This window comes from Amphiura filiformis, chromosome 5 (genome assembly GCF_039555335.1).
Source record: "Amphiura filiformis chromosome 5, Afil_fr2py, whole genome shotgun sequence".
In the NCBI taxonomy this organism is placed as follows: Eukaryota; Metazoa; Echinodermata; class Ophiuroidea; order Amphilepidida; family Amphiuridae; genus Amphiura; species Amphiura filiformis.
In genome coordinates this window covers 50,710,317-50,737,652 of record NC_092632.1, presented here as the reverse complement: position 1 = coordinate 50,737,652, position 27,336 = coordinate 50,710,317, and the positions used below count along the sequence as shown (strand labels likewise).

General features: G+C 37.7%; 2 protein-coding genes across 2 annotated transcripts; one reads left to right on the top strand and one right to left on the bottom strand.

The window, feature by feature from the left end:
• Window positions 1–273: 273 nt before the first annotated feature.
• Window positions 274–13,453, bottom strand: LOC140153322 (arylsulfatase-like). The gene is given in 8 exon segments (XM_072176048.1): window positions 274–3,459; window positions 7,187–7,351; window positions 8,318–8,540; window positions 9,068–9,180; window positions 10,855–11,013; window positions 11,503–11,568; window positions 11,571–11,878; window positions 13,283–13,453. Coding segments are annotated over 7 exon segments (1,611 nt in total). The 5' UTR covers window positions 11,836–11,878; window positions 13,283–13,453; the 3' UTR covers window positions 274–2,839.
• A 4,177-nt stretch (window positions 13,454–17,630) lies between these two features.
• LOC140153321 (uncharacterized) lies at window positions 17,631–26,895 on the top strand. Its single transcript, XM_072176047.1, has 3 exons — window positions 17,631–17,970; window positions 20,471–20,604; window positions 22,776–26,895. The coding sequence occupies exon 3, from the start codon at window positions 22,831–22,833 to the stop codon at window positions 25,951–25,953; it is 3,123 nt and encodes a 1,040-aa protein (XP_072032148.1). The 5' UTR covers window positions 17,631–17,970; window positions 20,471–20,604; window positions 22,776–22,830; the 3' UTR covers window positions 25,954–26,895.
• The last annotated feature ends 441 nt before the right edge of the window (window positions 26,896–27,336 follow it).

The window sequence follows — 27,336 nt, the reverse complement described above, 5'->3', positions numbered from 1 at the left end:
AAAACTGAAAACCTTTTTGTCATAGCACTTTTCGTGGCAAAGTTACATCTTTTCAAAGATCGACTTTCATCAAAAAGATTCTGCTAGCAAAATTCCCCAAAACAGCATTACGGGGGTGTTTCTAGATCTTAGTCTCATGATGATTGCAGCTTTTTTTAATGGAACTGCTATCAAAATCCCTCTAAAATTCCATGTGTGAGTGTCTCATCACCATAAAAAATCATATATTTGGGTCAAGTGAAGTATAGAAAACATATTTATGTAGGTTTCCTTGAAAAAATTTCTATGTAAATATGTATTGTGTTTGGTCCCCGGTCTAGGCGAATTTCGCTGACTAGCAAATGTGTTAACTAAGGTTTGCCTGGCATACCTATCTTTAGAAAATAGCAACATGCACACAGTTTGATATGTGTTATCTTCAGAAGATAGCAACACGCAGAGTCTAATATGAGTTATCTTCAGAAGATAGCAACACATAGTCTGATATGAGTCTCCTTCAGAAGATAGCAACATACCCATGGTCTGATATGAATTATCTTCAGAAGATAGCAACATGCAAACGATCTGATATGAGTTATCTTCAGAAGATAGCCTCATGCACATGGTCTGATATGAGTTATCTTCAGAAGATAGCCACAGTCTGATATGAGTGATCTTCAGAAGATAGCAACTCACACATAGTCTGATATGAGTTATCTTCAGAAAATAGTTACACTCACAATCTGATATGTGTATCTTCAGAAGATAGCAACATTCACAATGTCTGATATGAGTTATCTTCAGAAGATAGCAATATGCATACAGTCTGATAAGTTATCTTCAAAAGATAGCAACATGTGTATGTTTCTGATAAGAGTTAATGAGTTATCTCATGAGTTAATGAAGATAACAACATTCACAAGGTCTGATATGAGTTATCTTCTGAAGATAGCAATATGCATACAGTCTGATATGAGTAATCTTCAGAAGATAGCACCATGAACATCAGCAAAGATAGCAACATGTGCATGTTAATTAGTTATCTTTAGAAGACAGCAACATGCACACAGTCAGATATCTTCAGAAGATAGCAATATGCGCATGGTCTGATACGAGTTAAAGAGTTTTATTCAGAAGATAGTATCATGCGCATGGTCTAATATTAGTTATTATTTAACATCTGGAACATGTGAAGAGTTCCAAAAAGAAAGTGTTATAGTGTTGATAAGATCGCAAAACACTTCTACATCATTTGATAACTAGTTCTGTGGAACATGTCGTCCACAAGACACGTCTCCATTTTAACATTTTAATTCCATTTATGAATAAGAGGTTAATGACTGTGCATCAGTTGTTTCAAACTTAAGCAGATAAAATCAATAAAGTATTAAAAACCAGTAAGCTCATGAAATATCCTGTTAGACAGTATTTTGACAAAGGCACTCTTGACATTTGGACTACGTACCACTGTTTTTGTCAAGACTTTGGGAGGGGTACTGGTAACATTTAACCCACCCACAGAAAATTTACCCAATACTTATATTTGCGCTGGTAAATTCACACTGAGTTGAATAATAATGTACCCATTTCATCAAAATCTTTCCCTCCACCTTATTTACGAAATATTTGCTGAGCCTCAAATCTGAACATTTAAAGCAGTCAGGTTATGTTTTTGATTTGTACATTTTCAATATAATATATTACACATTTTGGTGGAAGTGAAACTTGTGTGTGCCTATCAAAATATATTCCTTATGAGATATCTATGTTTTACTGGATTCTTTAGCACCAATTTGCTGTTATAAGAATGTGAGTGATAAAGTTGCCAATGGGCTATTACAGTTGAAATCCATACACTCCCTATGGAAGACATGATCTTAATCTCCCACACAGGGGGTGTAAATTTCAAATGGAATCACCCATTCCGGTAATCCCATTTGAAATTTACACTCCCTGCATGGAAGATTAAGGTCATGTCTTCTATAAGGTGTGTATGGTCTTTAGCTGCAATACTACCCACCATAAATAGAGCATAATGAGACTTCCCTCTAATGGGGTTGGCTAGGCAGAGATAAACAGAGTCCTAAAAAATAGGACTTTCTAAAGAAATAGTATAAAATATAAATTGCAATTCCAACTGGAATACTGAGATGTAAAGTAATGAAATAATAAAATAGGACTTTCCAAAGAAAGAGAATAAATTGCAAGATTTGAATTATGTGTTGAGAATATAATCACATGCAAAAATGTCCATCCATGCTATTTCTTGTTAGTAAGCTTAAAACTTCCATCAGTCATGTCAGTGTTGGCCGTCACAATTGCTAAATAGCATAAGCAAAACCTTTCTAAACTTTCACCCAGTTTATTTATAATTTTGTTCTGATGATATCATATTCCATGGGTGCTGCCATATTGATTTAAACCTGGAACACACCAGAAGTGAGTGAAAGTTCCGAGTTTTGCGACAATTTTCAAGCTTTTTTTCACTGAAAATTTGCCTCTAATAAATGTCTCCCTTTTGAAACATTGCACGCCCCCAGAGAGTTTATTGCAGGCAATGCAGTGTACAACTCGCAGAATGAATAAAAATGTGAAAATCCATTTTAAGTGCAAAAATGGCAAATTTTGCTTGATTTTGTCACATTTTGCTTTCATCAACATTTCTGTTACGCAACATTTCTCTATTGATCAACAGCACATAATACAGCTCATAGCATTTGCAAAAAGAGCTTCAACTTTAACAATTTATTAACAAGAACTACATATTAGTCATACCTGATATTTATCACATTATTTTAAAACAAATACTGCTACAAATAAATAAGTTTAAAATTACATTTCCCTATGATCCCTGAAATCACTATTTCCTCATATAATTGCACGTACAATACGGTGGATTACAACAAGGCTGTAAAGATTTAGACATGCTGTGTAAAAGTGGAGTCCCTCTCACCATATTTGTTCTATGACCTGATACGATCCTATTCACAGCCGCTAAAAGCCAACCTAGATCCTCGGCGTCCAGTGGATAAAGTTCCCCAGGATCAACATCTAGATTGAATATCAAGGGTGGATTGTGGGAAGTAATACACTCACCAACACAAAACGCACAATGATAAAATGTGAATTTGGGAGTGCCGTCACTAGCGCATACATGACCATAACTCTCAGGTGACAATTGCAGATGTGTGTGAAAATGAACCCGATATGATCCATATGTTATTGCCATAAGACGGTTGCTACAGTAATGAAACAAAGTTCTTTCTGGAAGTGTTTCTTTATGGAGTAGTAGTGATTTAAAACTTCTACCATCTACTATACGATCTTGGGGTAGATGCCCTCCAGCAAGATCAATGGCAGTTGCAAATATATCCATGGAGCTAATGACATCTCCACTGATTTGTCCAGGTGTAATCATCTCAGGCCACCAGGCAATGGCTGGAACACGAAGAGCTCCTTCCCAGTTAGATCCTTTTCCACCTGAAAAAAAATTGTAATACAATTTATCTGTAATACATTACTGGTATAATGTATTGTAAACTAATTAAAGTCAGAATTGCTTTACTGTCATCTACTAATATATAAAGTAATGATCTTTTCAGCTGTTTTTGATTTGGTAGTTTCTGTGTATGTGTACAATGGTATTATGTATATGGGTGCATGTGTATCTGTGTGTGGAAAGGTTGTCAAGTAAAGCGGTTCAGTTAGGAGTGATACCAGTTTAACATGCTCTGTGGAAATAGATCGTTTCAGAATGTGGTGTTGACACCCAGCAACCAATGACCACCTCATTAAGCAGATCATTAAATATTTCACAGTACAAAGTTACACAACAGAGTATTGGTTGGTGGGTGTACAGGGAGTTCAGCTGTTGAGGCACCCAACTTGTTCCAGAAGGATCAGTGGGGGTAAGGGAGGGCACATGCCCTGAGCACTGTCTAAGGGGGCGCCAAATCTACCAATTCCAGAGATGCCAACATTAACATTCAGAAAATAGGGAGGATTCAAACAAGAAATAGGGAGATTTTCAAAATTACATGCAACTTCAATGACACAAAACTTGCCAAAAATAGGGAGGTTGCAAAATGTTCACAAAAATAGGGAGCCTCTCTATAGGGAGGGTTGGCATATCTGCAATTCAGCATCGCCTTTATCGATTCTATGACCCATCCAAGCGGTGAAAGTCAAAATTTTTGCATGCTTTGAGCACATTTCAACATAATTAGTCATTTGAAAGAACTTTTTAAGACCACAATTCAAACATGGTTATAACCAAAATAGTAGTATTTGTGCAAATTTTCACGCACTATGCATGCAATTGTTTCAGGAATTTGGTATCCTTACCCCAGGGTGCCACAACCCACACACTAGCTACGTCAATGAGAAGGGTCTTCTGTACTTTTGGAAGACATCAAAAGTAATATTTCTGGTACACACCACAACCCTTATATTTGATATATAAACATGCTGGTTGTTGGTAAATGAGGTTTTTAATTGGCCAGTAACACAGAGCGCCCGCAGTATCGCCGCTGACGGCCGGGGGTGCAGGGGCCTGCTTAAGGGCCCCTGCTGGGGTCCAGGGGCAAAGCCCCGGTGGGGGTTGAGGGGGCGAAGCCCCCAAAGCTAGATGGTTTCTACACTGTAAAAACCCTTATAAGCCACTTACAGAAGACACATTTTATAGAAAAAAAACAATAAAGAACAAGGTGAAAATGAAGCCCTAGGCTTTTATACACTTCAGCTTGCATTTGAGGAGGGATTTAGACTCCATATCTAGCAACAATTTCAACACATATTTGATGACTACAACCTTTGAAAAAATGTAAAAAATATTCTGGGACCTGTTTTTATAAGTTTGAAAAATATGCTTCCTTCACACAGAAAATATGCTTTTAAAAATGCAGTTTCCTATACTTTTGTACATAACAATTTTTGTTGAAGCGATTTTTTTGGCTTTATAACAAGGCCTACGTGACTGATAGGACATTGATATGATGCACACACCTTTGTTCCATAACCATTAGGGTATAAGACATTTTTTGTTTTGATATAGCCCCCGAATGAAATGTATTTAATTATGTTTGAACTCACTCAGGTAGCATTGTGTGTGAATTTTACATCCGAACTACAGCTCAACTTACCGTACTTTTCCTAACCAGACAGTCCATGCCAAAATTGTTACTACACCTTTACATTTCATCGAATCTCTTTTTGATGTCTGTCATTTTGAACATCACACTTGAAAGATGTATGCTATGTAGAAATTTTATTTTGCAATTTCATAATTTGCATATTATTAGCATATTTGTAAGAAAAAACATGAAAATCAATAAATACCTATATTTTTCACAATTTCAATATTTTATTAGAAATTAAGCATGTAGGCCGTTTGTTATGACTTGATGAATGAAGCTGTTAAAACAGATTTTGATATTTTTGCTATTTTTCCTTTTTTGCCCCAAAATGTGTAAAAATCAACATTTTTGGATGACCTATATTTTCTTTGAATATTTATCAAATTTCTTAATTTAGGTATAATACAGTGCAGAAAAAGATGTCAAAAAATCTGTTAAACAGATTTCCAATAAATTTTCCATTTTGGGTTAAATACTCAATTTTCATTCGCCGGATATTTGAATCATAAAATCAAAACATGTCCATTGCACTTTTTCCTCGAGATGTACTATAATATCAAGGTTACGGATATATTATAATCCCTTCTTATCTTCACTGATCCATCAGATACCTATTGTTATGAATGATCAATGAAAAGGTTCAGAACTGGGCTACTAATGGTCTGTCAAGTATCTATTGTTATTTTCATGACTGTGTCAACTCAAAAATCATGCAAGGTCGAATGTAGGAAAAGTATGATCAGTTGAGCTGTAGAGGCTATTCTTTTTTAATGGGCATTTTAGTGTCTAAAATGGCCCAAAATGAGGGGTTTTCAATATTGCCGTCCATTTCTAATCGTCACCCCATAGGCTTTACATGTAAAATAAAAAGGCTCGTAAAAATTTAATAGCCTCTAGTTAGGATGTAAAATTCACACCAAATGCTTTTTGAGTGATTACAAAGATAATTAAATACTTTTCATTCGGGGGCTATGTGGATTTTTTTTTAATGTATTCCTTGTACAATGACATTTCACAATAAAATGTCCATTGGAAACAAAGGTGCACAATACAAAGGTAAAAATTTTATAGAAAAAAGATTTTTTTTTTAAATTTCAAAGTTTTTGGCAACTTTGGAGAACCTCTAGACCTATACTGAAGGTTTGCATTTGAGGAGGGATTTATAGGCCTACTCCATATCTAGCAACAATTTAAACACATATTTGATGACTAAAATGTAAAAAAACAAACATTATGGGTCCTGTTTTTATAATTTTGAAAAATATGCTTCCTTCACACAGAAAATGTGCTTTTAAAAATGCAGTTTCCTATACTTTTGTACATAACGATCATTCGTTGAAACAATTTTTTGGCTTTATAACAAGGCCTACGTGACTGATAGGACACTGATATGCTGCACAATACAAAGGGGAAAACATTCCATTTAAAAAGTTTTTGGTGACTTTGGAGAACCACTAGACGTATTCTGAAGTGCTGGGATCATTCACAGTTAATTTGAAGGAAAAAAAAATGGAAAAAAATTATAACAAAATTACAGTTTGTTATCCTTAATATGCAAACCACTAACTAATGTTTACCTCTTCATCTATCACATATTATAAATGCATTGGTTTTTTTGTTTTGTTTAAAAAAAAAAAATTTTCTTCAGAAAATCGGAGTACTCCGATTTTCGGGGGTTTAAAACTCGGAAAATCGGAGTAACTCCACGAAAATCGGAGTAGTTGGCAGGTATGCATGTAAACCAATGGGTACGGGTTAGGGTTAGAGGTTAACATTTAGAGTCTGGGGTTAACATTAGAAACCCTCTTGATTCATAGTGCCCAGTATAAACAGGCAGTATGGAGGGTGTGCGTCTGTGTCTGGAAGGCATACTGGATATTTCCTGATGGAAAAATTGTAATTCAGGATAACATAAATTATAGGAACTGACATAGAATAAATGCCGTAGCCATTGCAACACCTCATTTGCCTGTGATTCATCTTTGTTATGCTGAAAGTGCACAAAAAAAGAGAACGCTACTTGCAGAGGGGGTGGGGGTGGGGGTAATAAGGTTGCATATTATAGTACCTACCTCTTAGCATTCCAGCACTGCCACCCTCTGTACACAATTCTATATGGGGTCCATGATCAGAGAGGAACAGCACCAATGTGTTCTTTTCTATATTTAATTCCTTCAGAAGATTAATAATATCACCTACAGCTGCACTCATCTCATTCAAATTGTCCCCATATCGACCTATGATAAAATAAAATGCAAAAAAACATGCAAACTGTGGATGTTTTATCGTACCACCCAAAAGAGGACCCAGCATCAAACAAAAATTCTAGTCCATTGACAGCAATATGAAATGAGGACAATCCCCTATTACTGCATGTACATCTTTTTTGTTGCTTTTGCACACCTAATACATTTCTTTGCTCACAGTCAGACTCCACCAAGACTAAATTTTTACTATATGACTAGAGACAAAATCCATTTTCTATAGACAAACCATAGACATAATAGTGGCACTCACTTATGGGAGAAATACAGGGGCATAGCCAAGGGTGCATCACCATCCAAAATAATTAACAATTCTTTTGATAAGTGAGGAAAATGGCTCAAAAAGTTGTCCAGCACCCCAAATATAAATCCTGGTCATGGTTCTAAGGACATAAGGACAAAAACCAAGGCCTATCCTAAAAAATCCTCTTTGGCATTATACCATTAAACCCCATACACACACCACCAAATCCACCCCCACCCCAAACACACACAGACACCCCCTCTTATACCGTGTATAGATTGGGAACACTTGCCTGAAACATACCATTGGGGACACAAAATTTTAGCCTAAAACCCACCAATTGGAGAATTTGTATGTCAATTTGGGATATTTGTGTGTCAACTGGGGACATTTGTGCGCAAAAACACACAAAACTTGTCTACAACCTACAGTTGAGTACATGTCCTAGTCCAACACCCCCTGACAACCAGGGACATCTGAATTAATGCCATTGTTGGCACTTTTAGCCATAGGGGTGCAGGAGAGAGGTTTCTACAACGGGAAGATCCCCAGTCATCAGATGTCCTCGTTTGGTGGGTTTCAGACCAGAAAATTCTCCATTTGTCTACAAGCCCCCCTCACACACACACCCCCACCCCTACCACTTTAACACCTGTGATATTCAACATTATTTTAGTAAAAGTTGATTGCCTTACCTCTTCTTGAAGAAAGTTGAAATTCTGGTGCAGCAAACATGTCAGTATGCATATGAGCAAATGAGAAGTACATAAAGAATGGGTGATGACTGTGTTCATAGATAAAGCTCTTAGCATCGTATGTGAGAGACCATGTTAGATTGTGATGACTAAGCGGTTGCTGTATCAGTGTTGTGTTGTAGTAGAGAAAACAGAGCAATGGATTGGGATGCTGCATGTGAATCTGTAGGATGAGAAAATGTTGAGAGAAAGTCAAATACAAAGAAATTCAAACTGTGTAGGCCAATATATATAAAGTTAAAAAGAAATATTTGTTATTACTTCAGCATCAAATTAAATACATTCAATGGACCAACAGAAAATCTATCATACATTTAACAAAAAGAAAACTGTCTATAGTTTTCACAGAAGCAAACTTTTGATATAAAATTGGATGGATTGAATATAATGCACAAATATATTGGTCAAGCTATGCATTTTTTACAAAACGACAGCGACAAGCCCAATTTTCTGAAATTGGATCTTTTGAAATGTGTATGGGAAGGAATATATAATAATATTTGTCTTACACTGTAAAAACAGTGTCTTGGATTATTAAATGCCTTCCAAACACATTTTTGAAGCTGATTTAAAACATGTTTAAAACTTACACAATTGTGTCAAAGTGCTAAACATCACCTAAACATTCTTAACTTAACATGACTACACATGCTTAAAAGAATGTCTCTATTAATAAATTATCTTACAAACCTTTGACTCATCACACATCCAGTGATTGGTCCAAGGTAGATTGGTTATAACGTAGTCAAAGCCATGGTGTATAGGAAGGTGATTGCCATCAGTATGGTTGAATTCATTTATACCTGCATGGAAAATGAGCACCATGATTATTATACAAACAGGATGATATAGATTGTTCCCTCTTCTGAAATTTTTATGCATAATATGGTCCAATATGGTTAGTCTTGGTACAACTCCTTGGTATAACTCCTACTCCAGATTCCAGAATAATACAGGACTATTTTTGTCTAATTAAAAAATATTACCTTGTTTTGCCAGATGAAACAACTCAATCCTAATCTTCAAGTTCAAGAATTAGTTAAAATTCCATGCAAAGGTTTAAAGTTGACAGCTCTTCATCCAACTTGCTATATACTGTTGATAGCGCTTCAGTAACTAGCTACATACTGCTCATTGCACTTCATCAACTTGCTACCTACTGCTGACAGTACTGCATCAGATATCTACTGCTGATAGCACATAATCAACTAGCTATCTTCTGATGATAGCACTTCATTAAGTTGATATCTACTGCTGATAGCAATTCATCAACTAGCTATCTACTGCTAATAGCACTTCATTAAGTTGCTATCTACTGATGATAGACTTCATCGTCTAGATCTCTAGCACTTCATCAACTAGCTATCTATAGAGCACTTCAGTAAGAAGCTACATACTGCTCAATGCACTTCACCAACTTGATGCTCAATGCACTTCACCAACTTGAGTTGTGGCAAGCAAAGAGGAACGCCGTAAACAGACCACGGACGTAAGACACCCCTCTTCAACCACACACCACCAACCAGACGGTTGAAGTCAAGGAAAAGCTTCATCACAAGCACCCTCCCTCTGCAAACAACATCATCAGAGGCTTGCACCCAGATGTGGAAAGAAAGGCTTTCATCTGAAGCAGTCACCACTGAGATGGGGATTCAACCCACAGAATCACTACCTCCAGGAGCAAACAAAGTCTGGGCAAACTGGAGATGCCTTAACCGCCCCGAACCGGTGTTGGGCGTTGCAAGGATACCCTTCACAAATGGGGATACATCAGTGGCCCGACCATGTGTGATTGTGGACAAGAGCCACAGACGATGCAGCATCTGCTGGAATGCCCGCTTTTGGAAGATCCTGTGACGACAGACGATCTGGCGCAATTTTCTCAACGGGCACAAAAGTGTGTTTCTCAGTGGATAAGAACAGTTTGATGTAAGGACACGAAAGAAGAAGACCAACTTGATAGCTACTGCTGACAGTACTGCAACTAGATATCTACTGTTGATAGCACTTCAATAAGTTGCTATAAGTTGCTATCTACTGATGATAGCACTTCATTAAGTTGCTATCTACTGATGATAGCGCTTCATTAAGTTGATATCTGCTAATGATAGCACTTCATTAAGTTGCTATCTACTGTTAGATCTCTAGCACTTCATTAACTAGCTATCTACTGCTGATAGCACTTCATCAAGTAGCTATCTACTGTTGATAGCACATCATCAACTTGCTACCTACTGCTTACAGCTCTTCAGCAAAGTATAGCTGTCTACTGCTGACAGCACTTCATCACCTTGCTATCTAACTGCCAATAGCACTTTGTCAACTTGCTTTCTACTGCTGATATCACTTTATCAACTTGCTATATACTGCTGACAGTACTTCATCATCTTTGCTGGGTACATAAGTAATCCACTTTTAATGTTTAAAATATTGTTCTCCAATTTTAACTGATTAATATGATGCTTGAAGCAACCTACCTAAGTGCCATTTGCCAACCATACCAGTGGCATATCCTGAGTCTTTCAAGGCTTCTGCTATTGTAACCTCCTTCTTGGGTAACCCTTCTGTTTGTCGAACCAGGAATACTCTCTCTCCATTCTGAGGACCATACACACCAACTCGGATAGGTAAGCGCCCTATGAAAACAATACAAAGTTATTCTACATACAACTTGTTGTTCCTGAAAGAGCACACTTTACATGTTTGTTTGGAATGCGAGATTCTTAATCTTACATTACCATTATAATAGGCCTGCAACATTAACATCAATATATGAATAGACTGAGTCAGCATTTGAAAACATAACAGATGCAGTTCACGTAGTGCTAAAAACCAACTTTTCATGTGAGAGTTTTGTCCATATGATATCAGAGGCGGATTTAGGGGAGCCCAACCCTAATTTTTGCAGAGCGGCGCAGTGCCCCCCAATTTTTGTAGAGTGGCGGTTGACTTTGTGTGGGCGCGCGCCGAGCCCTATTGAAAATTCCTGGATCTGCCCCTGGATATGAGGTTGTGAAGCCCTAAAATTGGCTGAAATAAGTTTTCAGGGTGCTGGTGCTCTCTTCCGAGTCCATACCCCCTTGGATCCACCTCTAGTACAATATTATTTTGTGTAGTTGACTCACCAGTCATAATTGCAGCTCTACTAGGGGAGCAAAATGAATCAGCACTATACCATCTTGTGAAGCGAATCCCTCATGAGCTAGTGTATCAATGGGCCCTGGTTCTTGTGATGGATGACCATATGATGCCAGATCACCATACCCCATATCATCTGCTAAGAATACTATGATGTTGGGTTTGTCCAGAGGATGTCTGGTTTTGGTCTTCTGATCAGTGCTAGCAGCATCTTTTTGATTTTGGTAATGGTAATAAAATGCTTGATGTCTGCTTTGGCTTGTTGTTGTAAGACATGTCAATATTACTAATGTGATGGAAATTGCAGACATCAAATTCATTTTTGAAGCAGTTCACAGCCTGTGTCATCCGCTTTTTAAACTCCTGTTTAGGTTTACAAGAAAAGAGATGAATAAACAATTATTATTGCATGTTAAAACTTATGACATAAATTTGTAGTGCTCCACATTATGCTCAAAATTGTAGATAAAAGTCTGATTTAGCGTGCATTCATCACCATATTAACATATGTACATAGTCGAGGAGGGGACTTTTCGCTGCTCATAAAAATCACTCAAAAATTATCTTTTTAAATTTTTCTTTGGACAAAGGCTGATGCGTAGAATAAGTTGAGCAATCACGATCTATGACATATACATCAGTGACACAGGTTTCTAACTTAGTATTATTTTACTAGATATACTAACTCAATGCAAACTTGTCAAAATAAAACCCTGGAGGCACCCTACAGGAGTATCCACAACTTGAGAACAAGTCCTCACTCCTCAAACTTTCGAAATTTGTTACTACAACTAGCCTGCAATGTCCTGCAATTGCATGTCTTCAATCTTGTCCTAGGCTTTAACATACTGATATTTCCAGACCTGTAACATCTATCCAATAATGGCATAAATGATAAATAAAGATACTAGTTATTACTTTAATTTTCCCAATTTTTTTTGGATAATTTCGAAATTTTAGCCAGATTGAGGCAAAATTGGGCTATTTTTCGAGTCAATTAAAAAAAGGACCCATTCATATACCAAAATTGGCTTAGAAAAAGGGGTAATTGATATATATACCAAAAATGCTACCCTTATTTGCGGCACGTTCCCGTATGGTCATTTGTACTAATAACCCCCCCCTCCACCCGAGTAAAGAATAAGTACCCCGAGTAAAGAAAGCCAAAACTGAAACCCGTTTTGTCATAGCGCTTTCCGTAGCAAAGTTAGTAAGTTACCGGTACTGTCGGTACATCTCGTCAAAGATTGACTTTCATCAAAAACATTCAGCCAACATTTAATGCATCAAATAAAAAACAAAACAGCATAGTCTCATGATAGAGCAGCTTTTCTATCTGGAACTGCTATCATATAAATCCCTCTAAAATTGCATGTGCGATTCTCTCATCACAAAAATAAATCATCCACTTGGGTCAAGTGATCGAAGTATTAACACATTAATCATAATGTAGACTTGACTTGAAAAATCTTTTCATTTAATTTTCTATGTAATGTATTGTGTTAGCCAATTTGGCTGACTAGCAAATGTGTTAACTGTGTGCCTGTTTCATGTATGCATACCAGTAACCATGATTGATACCTATTTTACATGTTTATATGCGAAAAGTTTAACATACATCATGTGATTCATGTACATGACAACATGACAACATGACAATCATGCAATGTGACAATGTCATTTGACAAGTCAATGACATGCTAGTAATAGATAATTTTTAATTTTTCCATTTCAAAACATCATCTCAATTTTATTGCAAATACTTACAAAACATCACAGCATATGAGTTACATGTATTTTCTCCTGAATCTCCCGAAACTTCCACTTACAACGATTTTTTAATCAGAATAAATTAAAATTTTATGTGCTACCCCATGTATGCCAGTCAATTTCGGCTGCTCCCACTTTATGCTAAACCAGCTCGTCACCCATCTGTGGCAGTGTTGCCGTTTTAAAGGGCCATTAAGGGTGGATGATCAGAAGTTCACTTTTAGAAAAAAAGGTGCAACTAAAATACTTTGGTGGGGGCTGGAAAATATTTTTAAACCCCCTCTTCGTAAACCAAAAACTTTTTGACCCCCTCCTAATGGACCTAAAACCTTTTTGACCCATATAAGGTACAAAACAGAAAACTGTTTTGAGCCCCCCCCCCCATACGAGGGGCAGTCAGTATGTTTTAAGAGTTGACTCGTGACGTCATTTGTGGATTGTTTAGTGGCATTTCTCAATGACTACATAAACACTGTACCTTTGTCTTTCAAACAACACATGTAAAAATTATATCATACACATGATTACGTAACAGCATTAGCATAAAATCAATAGTCTATGGACACTGCCAAATCACGCAAAAAGGCGGGCCTTTTAAATTACAGAAAAAACACGTGTTTGCAATGTCCGAGAACGGCAAAAGTACAAGGTGCATATGGCTAGTTTGGGGCAGGAATAAACACTAGGTCCTCAGTTTGCATTTGGTAAAATATGAGAGTTGCCATTAAACTTTGGTGGAAATGGGACGTCTGGAAACTTCAACAACTTTAGGGCTTGAATGGAAGCGAAATTATTCTGCAAAAATGGCGAAAATGAAAAAGCAGTTATTACAAATGACATCAATTATCTCCAAAATGAAACAGACTAAAATCTAATGACTGGTCACGTGTGAGAGCTGGTACTCAGTGCGATGATAACTGGTGCAAATCAAACAACAATCTGCGCATGCGTAGGTGGGATGACCGATACAACATGGTGGAAATGCACGAAAATTTCAAAATTCCATGTAAATAGGGCCTAAAATATTACAAAATGCTATGAAAATTGTGATTTAAATATTCATATGAATTTTATGGATGATCTCAACCGGAAATGAATAGAAAAGTTTTAAAAATAAATTTCTCATTCAAACGATGGCCTCTCTCTTTGTACCACTACTTTTTGTATAAATGTAACAATGGTAGAATAACAGTTATATTTTAATCACGGATTCAAATATTTTCTAAGGAGTCTCCCGTTTAAATGTTTGGAGATTAGTCAACAGAACTGGCAAAAAAATTTAAATTTCCACGTTTGTTATTTTTGGCAATATCAAGATTTTTAAAGAAAGAAAAGCCTTGTTTTTGTCAAAAATAAGACATATTTGACCACGCATTTTAAATAAACTAAAACCTTTACAGCCCAACAAACATGGTTTAATGAACTGCTAGTTTGTGTTCTATTACTGTTCCAAAAGGCGGCATTCTCCATTCTTTAATTCCCGAGAAAATATCAAAAATACAATAATACCTCATTTCAGCCTCTTATTTCCCTTAACAAAAACGACTCAATTTCACCAGGTGACTCTAGACCATTGATTTTATGCTAATGCTGTTACGTAATCATGTGTGTGATATAATTTTTACATGTGTTGTTTGAAAGACAAATGTACAGTGTTTATGTAATCATTGAGAAATGCCATGAAAACAATCCACAAATGACGTCACGAGTCAACTCTTAAAACATACTGACTGCCCCTCGTATTAATGATACTAAATTATTTCTTGTTTAGGCCGTATAAAATTAATATTTTGGTTCTCGTCCAGAGGATTTTCATGAGTTGATGAGGGAGGGAGGTTTTTTTTTTTTTTTTTTTTTTCAATGTAAAATTAGCATTGTAAGTAGTTTTCGGTCTTCTTCAACAGTGCTCGAGGAAACGATGAGGCCCTTTTTTTTTTTTTTTTTTTCAAATTATGGAGGATAAAAACTCTATAGTACCACAAAAAGACTTGGAAGTGATGCTTGTTCTCTAATAAACTTATTTTTATGTATGAAGATTTCATAAATCATTCCAAAGTCTTAACAAATTGAAAAATCTAAAAAAAAAAAAAAATCTGACAAATCCCAGAAATTGAGGAGGGAGGGACGAGAACCAAAATATTAATTTTACACGGCCTTATGAATAAAAATCAATAAACATTGAAAAAAAAAACTTACCTACCCATGTCATTGATATAAAAGATGTTGAATTGTGGTAATGTTTTATCATTTTGTAAAGTAGCTCACTGGAAACTAAGACCATACCTAATCTATACAGCTGCTGCATGAAACAATATTGTAAAATGTCAACACTAAAGAAGAATAAAGATTTGCAACTTTTTAGTGATTTAAAGAGCAGACTAGACCAGAAGGAAGGAACTGTCACATTATAGAAAAGACAACTTTTAACAGCTTTTAACACTATGACTATTCGAATGATTTATCAAATACCCTTATCTGCCCATCAGTGGCGTAGCTGGAACTTTTTCCAGGGGGGGCAAGCCTGTATGGGGCGGAGGCCCAAATCCACCAAACAAAAATTTTGCCGCCCCTTGCTCAGTTTTTGTTCCGGTGGTTTGAAAAAGTGAAGAGCAAAAAAAAAAAAAAGAAAAAAAAAGGATTATAGGCGCTAGCGCCCTAAAAGCAACACATTTTGATATGAGTACCATTTTTTCCGCTCCTCTCCCTCTCTCCTCACTTTTTTCCTCTCTCTCTCTCCTTTTTCCTTGCGCTAGGGGGCGGGGCCCAAATAGCGCTAGGGGCCAGGCCCAAACAGGCAATTTTGCCAGGGGCAATTGCCCCCTGCCCCCCCGGCAGCTATGCCACTGCTGCCCATGTACTTTTGTTCTGGTTATAGGCCCTACTGAACATTTGCACGCGCAGCGCACATAAAATTTTTCAATTTCATCTATTTTGGATTAATGTTGTTGAAGTTTTTAGTGCCAAAAAACTTTTTAACCATTGTTACGAGTCGTACTTGACTCAAGGCCAAAATCACCTTTTTCCCGAACTCACACGAATGCACAACACAAATACATCTCCTTGCGCTGCTTTCTCCGCAATATATCTCTTTGCGCTGCTTTCTCCAAAAATGGTGTTTCTTTCACCAATCACTCTTTTTCCAGGGAACAGGTTTCTTTAACACAGCTCCGCTGTTTTTTGACAGATGCGTGGCCTTCACAAACCCAGCAAACTCCAGCAATTTGACAGAAGAACTTTTAATCCTTTGATGAGGAAGAGCACTTTTGTGTGCTCGCTGTCTTCTTCGTTGCTGTATTAAAATTAGCTCAATTATTGGCTATATAAACTGGTTAAAATGTTCTTCTTTTTTGAAGCACGAAGACCATCACACACATGTGGAATATCTCAATCTCCCATGGCATTCTGTAAAGTCCCAACAAAAGCCTTAAGCTTTTTATATCAGTACTCATGCAAAAAAACCCATCATCTATTAATAAACCATTACTTCAATCACATTTTCATAACATTGCTGCAATCTTGGGATTTCCCAAGATTAATTATACACATTCACCTTTCACATTACATCACTTCCTGGGGGGTTTTCCTGACTATGGTGCAATAATGAACTGGGGCTTTCCAAGTTCCAAACATAGCTCTGACTTTGTTTACTCTGACTTTCCACACCATTATCTTGCACGTACAAGGGGCTTTCCCATCTCATGACATACTTTCAGCTTGTAAACAAAGTTAAATAATTAAATTAAATCAAATTACTCAGGGCACATCACACCATGTATTCAACTTTTTGCACCCCCATTCAGAACTCCAAAATTTTATGACCCCCTACATATCAAAAATACAGGACCAATGTTTTCAACCTCATATCATGAGCCCGAGAGGGCAAAAGGTAAAGAAAGCTAATAAAGTCATATTTTGGATTTGTATCAAATGACAAGACATGGGCAAAAATACACACCGCCATTTTTTCTTTTGTCTCAATTTGACCAGAAACTTTGGCATCTAGGATAATGTAGGGCCTACGATTTTATAATATCATGAAATTGTTTCAAACCTGATTTTTTGCTGCATTTGCAATGATTACAAATATCCAACTCATTAAATATCAATCCAAATAGTAACGTTTGTATAGCCTCAACATCAACAGCAGAACCTTTTTTTGAAAGGATGGGCTTAACAGTTTGACATCATTTGAAGGCCAGGGTTTGAAGGAGGTGATGGGAAAAAAGTTTTCGAAAATGTTTTTATGTGGCCTATTAGCTCCTATTTCTGCCCCATAAAAATCACTACAAATTTGGCAACACCTTAATGGACGACGAGCTTATTTTAGGCTCCTTTTACTGCGGAAACTGTCGAGTTCAACAAAAATGCTACATTTATAAGCGGAATTACTCCTCATTTGCTCAATCATACAATTTATATGTAGCAGCGGAATAACTAACAATTTGTGAATCGTTGGAGGTTAAAAGTGCATCTCGTCCTGTAAGCTCAAAGTTAATAACCGGGTGAGCATAATCATAATTTATTAGCAAGGTCGGGAAAGGTCAACATAGTCGCCATATTTACGGCAGAAGGGCGTAAGCTTTATATGTTATTGTTTCAATCATCTTTGTCGTGATTTATCATCTAGGTTGCCTTTGCATTCAGATTTTCATAACAAAAAAGCTGTAGCTAGCTTTGTTTTACAGGTATGAAGTAACATTTTTCGTCATAATGAATGATTAAATTTAATAGGGTTTTGTCAGTTCTAAAAAGTGCATGCTGCAATACAGGCTTTAACTGGCTTTTACAGCCTGATACTATAGTGTAGGTATGCCAGGTGAATTCAAATTTGCCATCAAACTGCATCATTTTATATATCAAATTAAAGCCCTTGAGTAAAGAAAGCCAACACTGAAAACCTTTTTGTCATAGCACTTTCCGTAGCAAAGTTACATCTTGTCAAAGATTGACTTTCATCAAAAAGATTCTGCTGGCAAAATTCCCCAAAACAGCATTACGGGGTGTTTCTAGATCTTAGTCTCATGACGATAGCACCTTTTTTAATGGAACTGCTATCAAAATCTCTCTGAAATTCCATGCTTGAGTCTCTCATCACCAAAAAAATCATATATTTGGGTCAAGTGAAGTATAGACAACATATTTAGGAAGGTTTCCTTCTTAAAAAGCTTCTTTTAAATTTCAATGTAAATTTGTATTGCCGGTTTAGGCCATTTTGACTGACTAGCAAATGTGTTAACTGAGGTTTCCCTGTCATACCTATATAGTGATAGACTGCATGCATGTGGTTGTCTCGTTGATTGCAGTGCAGTCACTAGTCTTGCCAGCAAGACTTCAGTGTTGATCATAAACATAATGACATCTACGGACCTGAAGTCTTGCAGCGCTAGCGGTACATAGGGATGCACTGTACGTTTAAGAAATCATCCATGTACGCCCAAACTCTGGTACAATGGGATTAAATTCATCCATACAGGCCAAAACTGTCCTTGAGAGAGTTCCTCAGCTACATCCTTGGAGCCCAAAATGAGCCCACATATTGTGATGTTTCTTTATTTGTGGAATACAATGTAGATATCAATAGAGTGCACTGTAACCATAGAGTCTATTGTTAGTGGAACTATGCAGTCACTGACTGATCTATCAATTGATTTCACTGACTTGCAAATGAAATGTTTTTTTATCATCCAATACACAATGCTTATTATAATAGTATCCAATAACGAGCAGGTGATGGGTCATGCAAGCCTTGAAATAAGCGGACTTAGTTCGCAACACAAACTTAAATAACGGGCAAAACAGACACATCATTTATCGGTATGACATTTTCGTATTGGTGCTGCCCTATCGTTGTGCAGAGCTACTACGGTATGGGTTCCTCGTACTAAAGCGGACTGGAACCAGGAGCAATTTGTTTTTGAACATTGCCTGGTTCATTGGGAATTTTATAAGTATGCCTGGTTTTGGTTGAAAAGTCTATCCTCAATCCAGGCCACTGATGAGAGAACGTGGAGCTATCTCAAAACGTGTCAGAATCGGTGAAGCATGACATCATGAAAGCTATGGAAATTTAGATCTGTAGTGTAAACAACCAGGTCTTAGTTAGCTAGCTACCCGTCTAGCCGTCATGAGTTTGCTCCTGGGACAGGCAAAATTAATGCCTTTGACAGATGCTATATTATATTTATAAATTGTATGTTTTGAGAAGCTAAATTTTGACCTTTTTAGTACGGTAGACCCAATTTGTATAACAAGGCCATATAAGCACATATTTGAGCTTTTTTAACCCCCAATGGGCTATAGATGTCTGGTAAATGTTTTAAAGGTCAAATTAGGACAGGCAATTTTATTCAAATGATGGGCAACCCTCAATTTCTAGCTAAGACCCTGTAAACAACACCTATCACGACTTTCAAAGTGCAAGAAAAAGTCGCTAAAATGACACATCGGCGAATTGTTAGCATGGTTAATCTCTGAAAAATTGGCAAACTTTGCTCTGAAGAATTTCAGTACCGGGGTAACATTAAACTTCACAAAGAATTGTTTGAAGGAAACCATCAGAACATATGATTACAAAATGTTTGTGTGGGCATAAACTTTCATGCAGATTCAGTTGCTTGACATCGACAATGAAATTGTCCAATTTGTATTTTCTGGCATTCAACAGTCAAAATTTCCAAAGCGCTGGGGTATGGGTGCATGTTGCACATTGTGGTTTGTTCTTTTGTGAAGCAGAGCGTGGCGCAAAGGGAGAGCGTGGCGCAATGGTTAGGGTACTTGCCTTTAGTGCATGAGGTCCCGGGTTCGATTCGCTGGGATATTGACTTGGAAAAAAAAAGTCTGAAATTAATTAGCAACATCTGTAGATTAAATTCAGACTTTCGCTCTCCCATGGTTCATTTAGAATTGGGTAAATGAATCATGAAAGTACTCCGTCCTTCGGAGGAGACGTTAAGCCGTCGGTCCTGTGTGCAGAGAGCCATACCTGTACATGTATCTCGCAGCCAGTTTCGAAAAGAGTAGGGTGTTGACCCCTGACTGTTCCCAACCCGTCCCGGCGTTCAAATGGACCCCAATGGAAATAAGCTTCAATAGAGGCTTTCTTGGGTTTATCCAGGGTTGTCACAACCCGAACAAATCAAGCAAGTGATTCTAGTATAAGGGCAATTTTTAAAATTTATTTTGCAGAATGTGGTTGCATTGATGAGTTGAAGCTCCCAATTTCCATCTTACCACTGGCTTGACAAAATGATGTTACTTTCTAGACTATACCAGTATGCTTTTATCATCTGATGAGTTGACACTTGGAATCAAATCAAAGAGTAAGTGTTGTTATTGGTATCACTTTGATACATAAGCAGGGGTAGCGCTAGGTCACTTTTTTGGGTCCTGGTCCCACCAAAATAGAGTTAGGACCCCCTGTTTTTAAATTTTCCGCAAGTTCAGGGGTCCCTGCAGACCCCCAGTTTTTCAATCTAGCGCTATTGCAGACATACTAATTATGCTGCATTTGTGTAACTCGGACTCGCCAAACTCTACTCAGGACCCTCTACTTTTTAATTTTCTGCAAGTTCGGGGGTCCCTGCGGACACTGGAGTGTGTAGTTCTACATGTAGTGCTACCCCTGTACATAAGTAAGGTAATTAGGAAGCATTGGTACTGTATGTCTTGATTTTAGATAGAATACTCATTTTCATGGCTATCTGACAGTGTGCATAAACTTTCTTGCAGATTCAGTCATTTGACATTTAAGATACTGTCCAATTTTGTAATTCAGACTATGTGACAAACAAGTTCAAGGGAGCTTTATAAATCCAAAATTTATTTTAAGGGAGGTTTTAATACCGGGATGGAAATATCTGAAATTAACATTTCAATTAACTTTTTAAAGGAGGGGTAATTTATATGGAATTGTTTTTGGTTAGGCTCTAAGGCACTGTGCATTAATTATTAACCCCGTCGGATAAAATTTGCAAACCTTACATAATGGTCTATTGCAAGTGCAGCAAGCAGGAAAATTTGCATTTGTGTTTCTGTACTGTTTTCCTAAACCATACTGTTTTCTAAAAGATTTGAGAGCATTTGATTGAAAAGGTTCCCCATGAATGCGTGCCAAAAATTGCATGCTCCCCCTCTAAAGTCTAAATTTTCCAAAAAATGGTTGCCTCCCCACTTTCAGCTGGCCAAAATCCCCCCCCCCCAATTTTACCCTCAGGGCTCATAATTATTGCACAGCCCCTAACCTATCCAACCTACATTGTAATGAAGTCCCCTCTCAGTGCTTTTTAAGCATGCAGTTGGGTAACACCATAAAACCATCAACTTTGTCTATAAATCAAAAAAAAATCATCTTGGTATTGAAGTGCAATAATTGTGACATTTGTTTACATTGTAGTTCAATGGGGGGAGGTGTTGATGTGCCATGCTTGCAATTAACAAATGTTGGGGAAGTCATTGTTTTGTTGTTATCGTACATCACAGCTCTTGACAACCTGGTGATGCCACTGACCCTTGAAATGACTATGTTAAATTGTTACACTTTGGGTTGGTAAACAGTTCATTCTTTCTTATTTAATATATTCTGTTTCCTCTTGTAGCGAGCAATTGTTCCCCATTGTGTTTATTTGTTCTTGTGCAGGATGCGTATCCCCATTACCTACTTTACTTATATTATACTGGGGAAATGATTAAGCATCAGTAATGATCTCCTTCACTTGTGTGCTTGCGTAATATTTGTTTGTGTGTATTGTATACCTCGACTGCTTTACATTAGACCCAGTTTTAACCACCGTTTATCAGTGGGAGCTGGTAGCCTAATGGATAAGGCGTCCGTCTAGAGATCGGAAGGTCGTGGGTTCGATTCCCATGCCGCACATTCCTTGCTTTTTTTCAAGTTGGGTTGTGTGCCGGTTGGGATTTGTATTTATTTGTTGTCATGTTTAATTGTTACACTTTGGGCTGGTAAACAGTTCATTCTTTCCTATGTTAAATTAAGTATTTATTTTCAAAGTAATTTAACTATTCAAATAGCAAATACTCCCCTCCCCATCCCGGGGAATGTGGGGAAATGAAGGGGCTTGTAATTTTCAGATTAATTACATTTAAAGCCATATTGTACGATTTCCATCCAATTTGTTGTTCTTTGCCCAAAAAATCCCCACTCACTATTTTGGCTGTTTAACATGGAGTTCTATGGGGGACTTTTAAATCCCCATAGAACTCTATGTTATGTTGAAATTGCTCTGTTGACCTACAAACACAACAGGTTTAGCTGATTTCATTTAGGTACAAGTTGGGACTTGTGTTAATGCCCACCAGTGCCCCACATTTCCCAGGATTGGGTGGGTGAAAGACTTGAATATTGCAAGATACATGTAAACCTGAAAAGTTTGAGATAGATATTTTCACAGGTCTGAAATTCTAAAAATGTAATTTACTTTGTTTAAGAAATGTTGACATTGTTTTTATTCTTTTTTTTTCAAATCTATTTCAGGAGAAAGTGAACTCATCTTCAACTAAGCAGACAACCAGTAGTTCATATCTTAATAATGGCAAGTCCACCACATTTCATGTCAGGATCTGGACCCCAACCACAGTACCCTGGTCAAGGTGGTGAAAATTCTCAAAACGATGAAGTGGTGATCTATTTCCAGAATTATAATAATCGCCCAAGTGGAGGAGGTGTTCATCCTTCTCTTCCTCCACTTTCATCACACCATCATCACCACCATCATCAGCATCCAAATGTGAGAGATTTAAATACCAATGACCCTGGAGGGCCTGGAGGGCCTGGACCTCTTAACTTTGCTCTGCCACCCAGACACCCAGGTGTTTCAAATGAGCATGAAGCTGCTGCATACTTCCTGGCTCAGATGGGTCTGAGTAGAGATAGTCATCTAGGTAATCGAGATCTGCCTCCCATGAGTACTCATCTGAGTGGCAGAGATATCCCTCTTAGCCCACATGCTGGTAGTCGAGAACAACATCCAGGAGGCAATCACGCAACTAACCGTGACCTTCATGTACCTATTGTTAGCACACATTCAGGTAACATAGACCTTCACGTACCTGTGAGCTCTCATCCTAATACGCAAGAGATGTTAATACCAGCAAGCACTACTCACAATAGTAGTCGAGAGCTTCCTGTGAACACTCACACAGTTAGCTGTGACCTACCAGCAAGTTCTCATGTGGATAATCAAGACCGACCTGGCAGTTCTCACAATATGACTCATCGAGATTTACCAGTGAGCCCTCACTCAGAAAACCGAGCCCTACACATGAGTGCTCATCTGAGCAATCAAAAACTCATGACTACTCCAGACAATGCAGGTATTGGTATGACTTCTCGTGGTGTTGAGAGTAATGAAGAAGAGGACAACGAGGAGGAGGACTCTATCATCAAACCCAAATCAGGTGATGATCCATCTGATGATGAAACAGAAGACCATCCACTGGAGTGTGAAGATGAAGATAAACCAGTACCAACTCTAGAAACTCGTGCAATCTTTGAGGCATTGATGAAGCCTAAAAGACGTCTGTCACCAGAAGAAAAAATAGCTTTCAATAGACTTAAACACCCAGTGAGAGGACCCTGTAACTGCCCTAGAAAGTGCTTTGAGAAAATCAAGGAAAAAAGGCGAGTGGATATCAACTACTGTTTCTGGGGGCTCAGCTATGTTGAGCGTGCAATGTTTCTCATGGCTCATGTGAAGCGATCAACAATCAACAGGAAAACTGTGAGAGGATTGAGCAGAAGAAAATTTACCATGAGTTATTCATTGTTTGATGAAGATGATCATCTTGTACCAGTTTGTAAATTACATTTCTTGGGAACTTTAGGCTGTCAGAGCGATAAAGTCATCACCAGGTTGTTTGTCAAGAATCCTGTAGGGACTTTGATACCAGAGGATGACATGAGAGGCAAACACACCCCACACAATAAGATAGACACCGATGTGGTTAAGAATCATGTTATTGCATTCTGTAAGCAGTTTGCTCCATCAAGTAAATCCAAGAAGCTGTATATCCCACCTGGTATTACCAAAATGCAAATGTATAATGATTTTAAGTCCAAATTTGAGGATTTTAAATGTGGACCAACAAGATACGCACAGGTTGTGTCAGAAATGAACATAGTGTTTGGCAAGAAAAAGGCACAGCCTAAGCCACCTAAAGCAAGCCCTGCAGTTGATAGTCAGTTTACCAGTACAGGTCAGGCATATAATGACCAACAAGGTCAAAGTCAATCTTTTAATAGGTCCAGTAATTTTCCAATACCCATTTCCCAAGGACCGCCAAGTCAGGTCATAGTGTACCCAGGTCAGACAAACAGAAATCTGTCATCAATGGGAGCTGCAACGATGATATGGGCTCAGCTTGATCCTCAGCTCTACCAAGGTCAATTCCTCAATGATCCATCAGTGGGTGTTGCAGAGAGCAGAAATCCTGAACAAAATCAGGGCTTTCCAGGCTCAGCTTGTGGGATGATGCTACCACCTGGTTTTAACTTGCCTGGTGCAGGAGTAGGTAATCCTGCATCACAATTTTTTGGAAGAAACATGGATGGAACTGGAAGGCTTAATCCAGATGGAAGACCAAATCCAGAGGGAGTAGGTGGGAGGCCTAATCCAGATGGAGTTGGTGGTAGACCTAATCCGGATGGAGTTGGTAGTAGACCTAATCCAGCTGATGGAATCAGTGGTAGAGCTAATACAGCTGAGGGAATTGGTGTTAGACCTAATACAGATGGAATCAATGCTAGACCTAATACAGCTGTAGTTGGTGGTAGATCTATCCAAGAGAGTGCTGGAAGATCCAACACAGGTGGACCAGGGAAGAGCAATCCTCCAGGAAGAGTAAGGCCAAATCCTGCTGCAGAAGGAAGAAGCAATCCTACTGGAGCTGCTGCAGGACTGACAAGTCAGCAAAGTGATCAATCCAATCAGCAAGGTACAAGTGGTACATCTCGTCAGACTCAAAGTAATAAAACCACAAGACCACCACCACGGAAGAGAATCAACAAAAATCAACGTAATATACCAAAACGTTCAAAGATGATCGAGGATGCTAAAATAGCTCACAGACGCTTGAAGTATGCACTGCTGCCTCCTTGTAGTTGCCCACGGCAATGTGCTGATAAGATCAATGAAGAGAGGAGATCATTGATCAACTTCTTATTCTGGGGACTACAATATCAGATGAGAGCCATGTTTTTACTGAATCACATCAAACAAACTATAACAAAGAGAACAAAGAAAGATTTGAGTAGGAGAAAATTCTCCAGGAACTACACCTTACCTGATGAAAAAGACCATCTGCAGTCTGTGTGCAAAGTGTTCTTTCTCCACACATTGGGTTACACATCTGATACAGTGATTACAAAGTTGCTGAAGAAGAATCCAATCGGTACAGTGACACCAGTTGCAGATAATAGAGGAAAACATGAGCCACCTAATAAGATTGACACCAGTCTGGTTAAAGAACATGTTACAGCTCACCAGAGGAGAACACCCAAGGGCAAATTACGTCTGCCACCAGATATAAGCGTCAAGCATATGTATGCTGATTTCAAGGCAAGGCATAGTGATTTCAAATGTGGTTATGAGAGATACAGACAAGTGGTACAGGAGGTTAGAGTTAAAGAAAGAAAGAGGGGTGATCAATCTTGAAAGGTCTGCTCAAGTATTGCATACATGTTGTGCTGTTTTATATCATATTGCTATTTTGTAATTAGCCGATGCCAGGTGGGCTTGCATGCAATCATATGAACTGCTGTGATGCTAAAAAAAGGCTTCCTTGTCCACACTACTTCACCAAGATGTAGGGTCAATCAGGTGTGGACATGGACCTGCGCTTCTTTAATTAGTACCCATTTGGACTTTTTAAAACTTTACTCTGCGAACACTTCTGGCTACTGGCTAGTTACAATAGTTGTGATTGTTATTAGAAATTTGGTTCCTGAACTTAAATTTGCATGGGAAGTGGACATCCTGTCATACTTTCATCACATACACATCAATTGCTTGCAGCACAAAACCATTAACTGCTAATGTTCTTCGAAATACAAAAGGTTAACTGTTAAGGTTACACGAAGGCAGTGAACCTTTCTGTGCTTCAAGCTGCCTTAGCAGTTAAGTTTTGTCCTCCAAGCAGTTGACATGTACAATGTAGTCATGATCAGCCTTTCTTGTTATTGCAAACCTTAATAAATGCACATTGTATCAAACAGTATTGTAATTAATCATGGTTATATTTATTTGGTATTATAAGCACTTACCCACTAAGAATTTGTATGAGTATGTATCAAAAATGAGGAAGGTGACATTGAATTATGTAGCCAACTCCTTAAGTTTGATTTCATGTTATCTATATAATTATATAAAAAATTGCTACATTTAGTCAATATTTGCTATATTTAGTCAATTTGAAGTAACTCCAAACTTGAATATGTAATGACTATTGTGCTAATATTGAATTCAATTGACTAGCTTCTAGAGAAAAATGGCACTCTCTTGCTTGTGGTGAGCATAAACACGACAAATGGGGGTGTTGATTGGCTGATTCAATTATAACAACAGACCAGTAATGATTGGGTGATTACGCGTCAAAGAAGCATTAAAGGAACACAAAACGTGGCGTCATTCATTACCAGGGTGTGCACATCGATCAGAGTAAGAGAGTGACATACTTCTGTGGAAGCTAGGTTAGTTGAAGCTGTTTGAAAGCAATACATAATTGTTATTGCACACCTATTTAATGTATATTACCTGAATCATAATAATAAACCTGTGAGATTAATTGAATAATGTAGATATGTACAATCATGTTATACAATGTATCTGTTTTATACACTTTTTGGTGCTTATACTATATATAATTAAAGTATACATACTAAAATATGACGAAGTACATGTAGTTACAGCCTGTAGAAAATAAGTATCAAATGATGAAAAGTTTCAGCAATGAATGACATTGAATGTATTAATTTTGTATACGATCATGGTTTTTTCAGCAGTGCAGGTGTATATTTTGTATGTAATAAGGCTCAACTA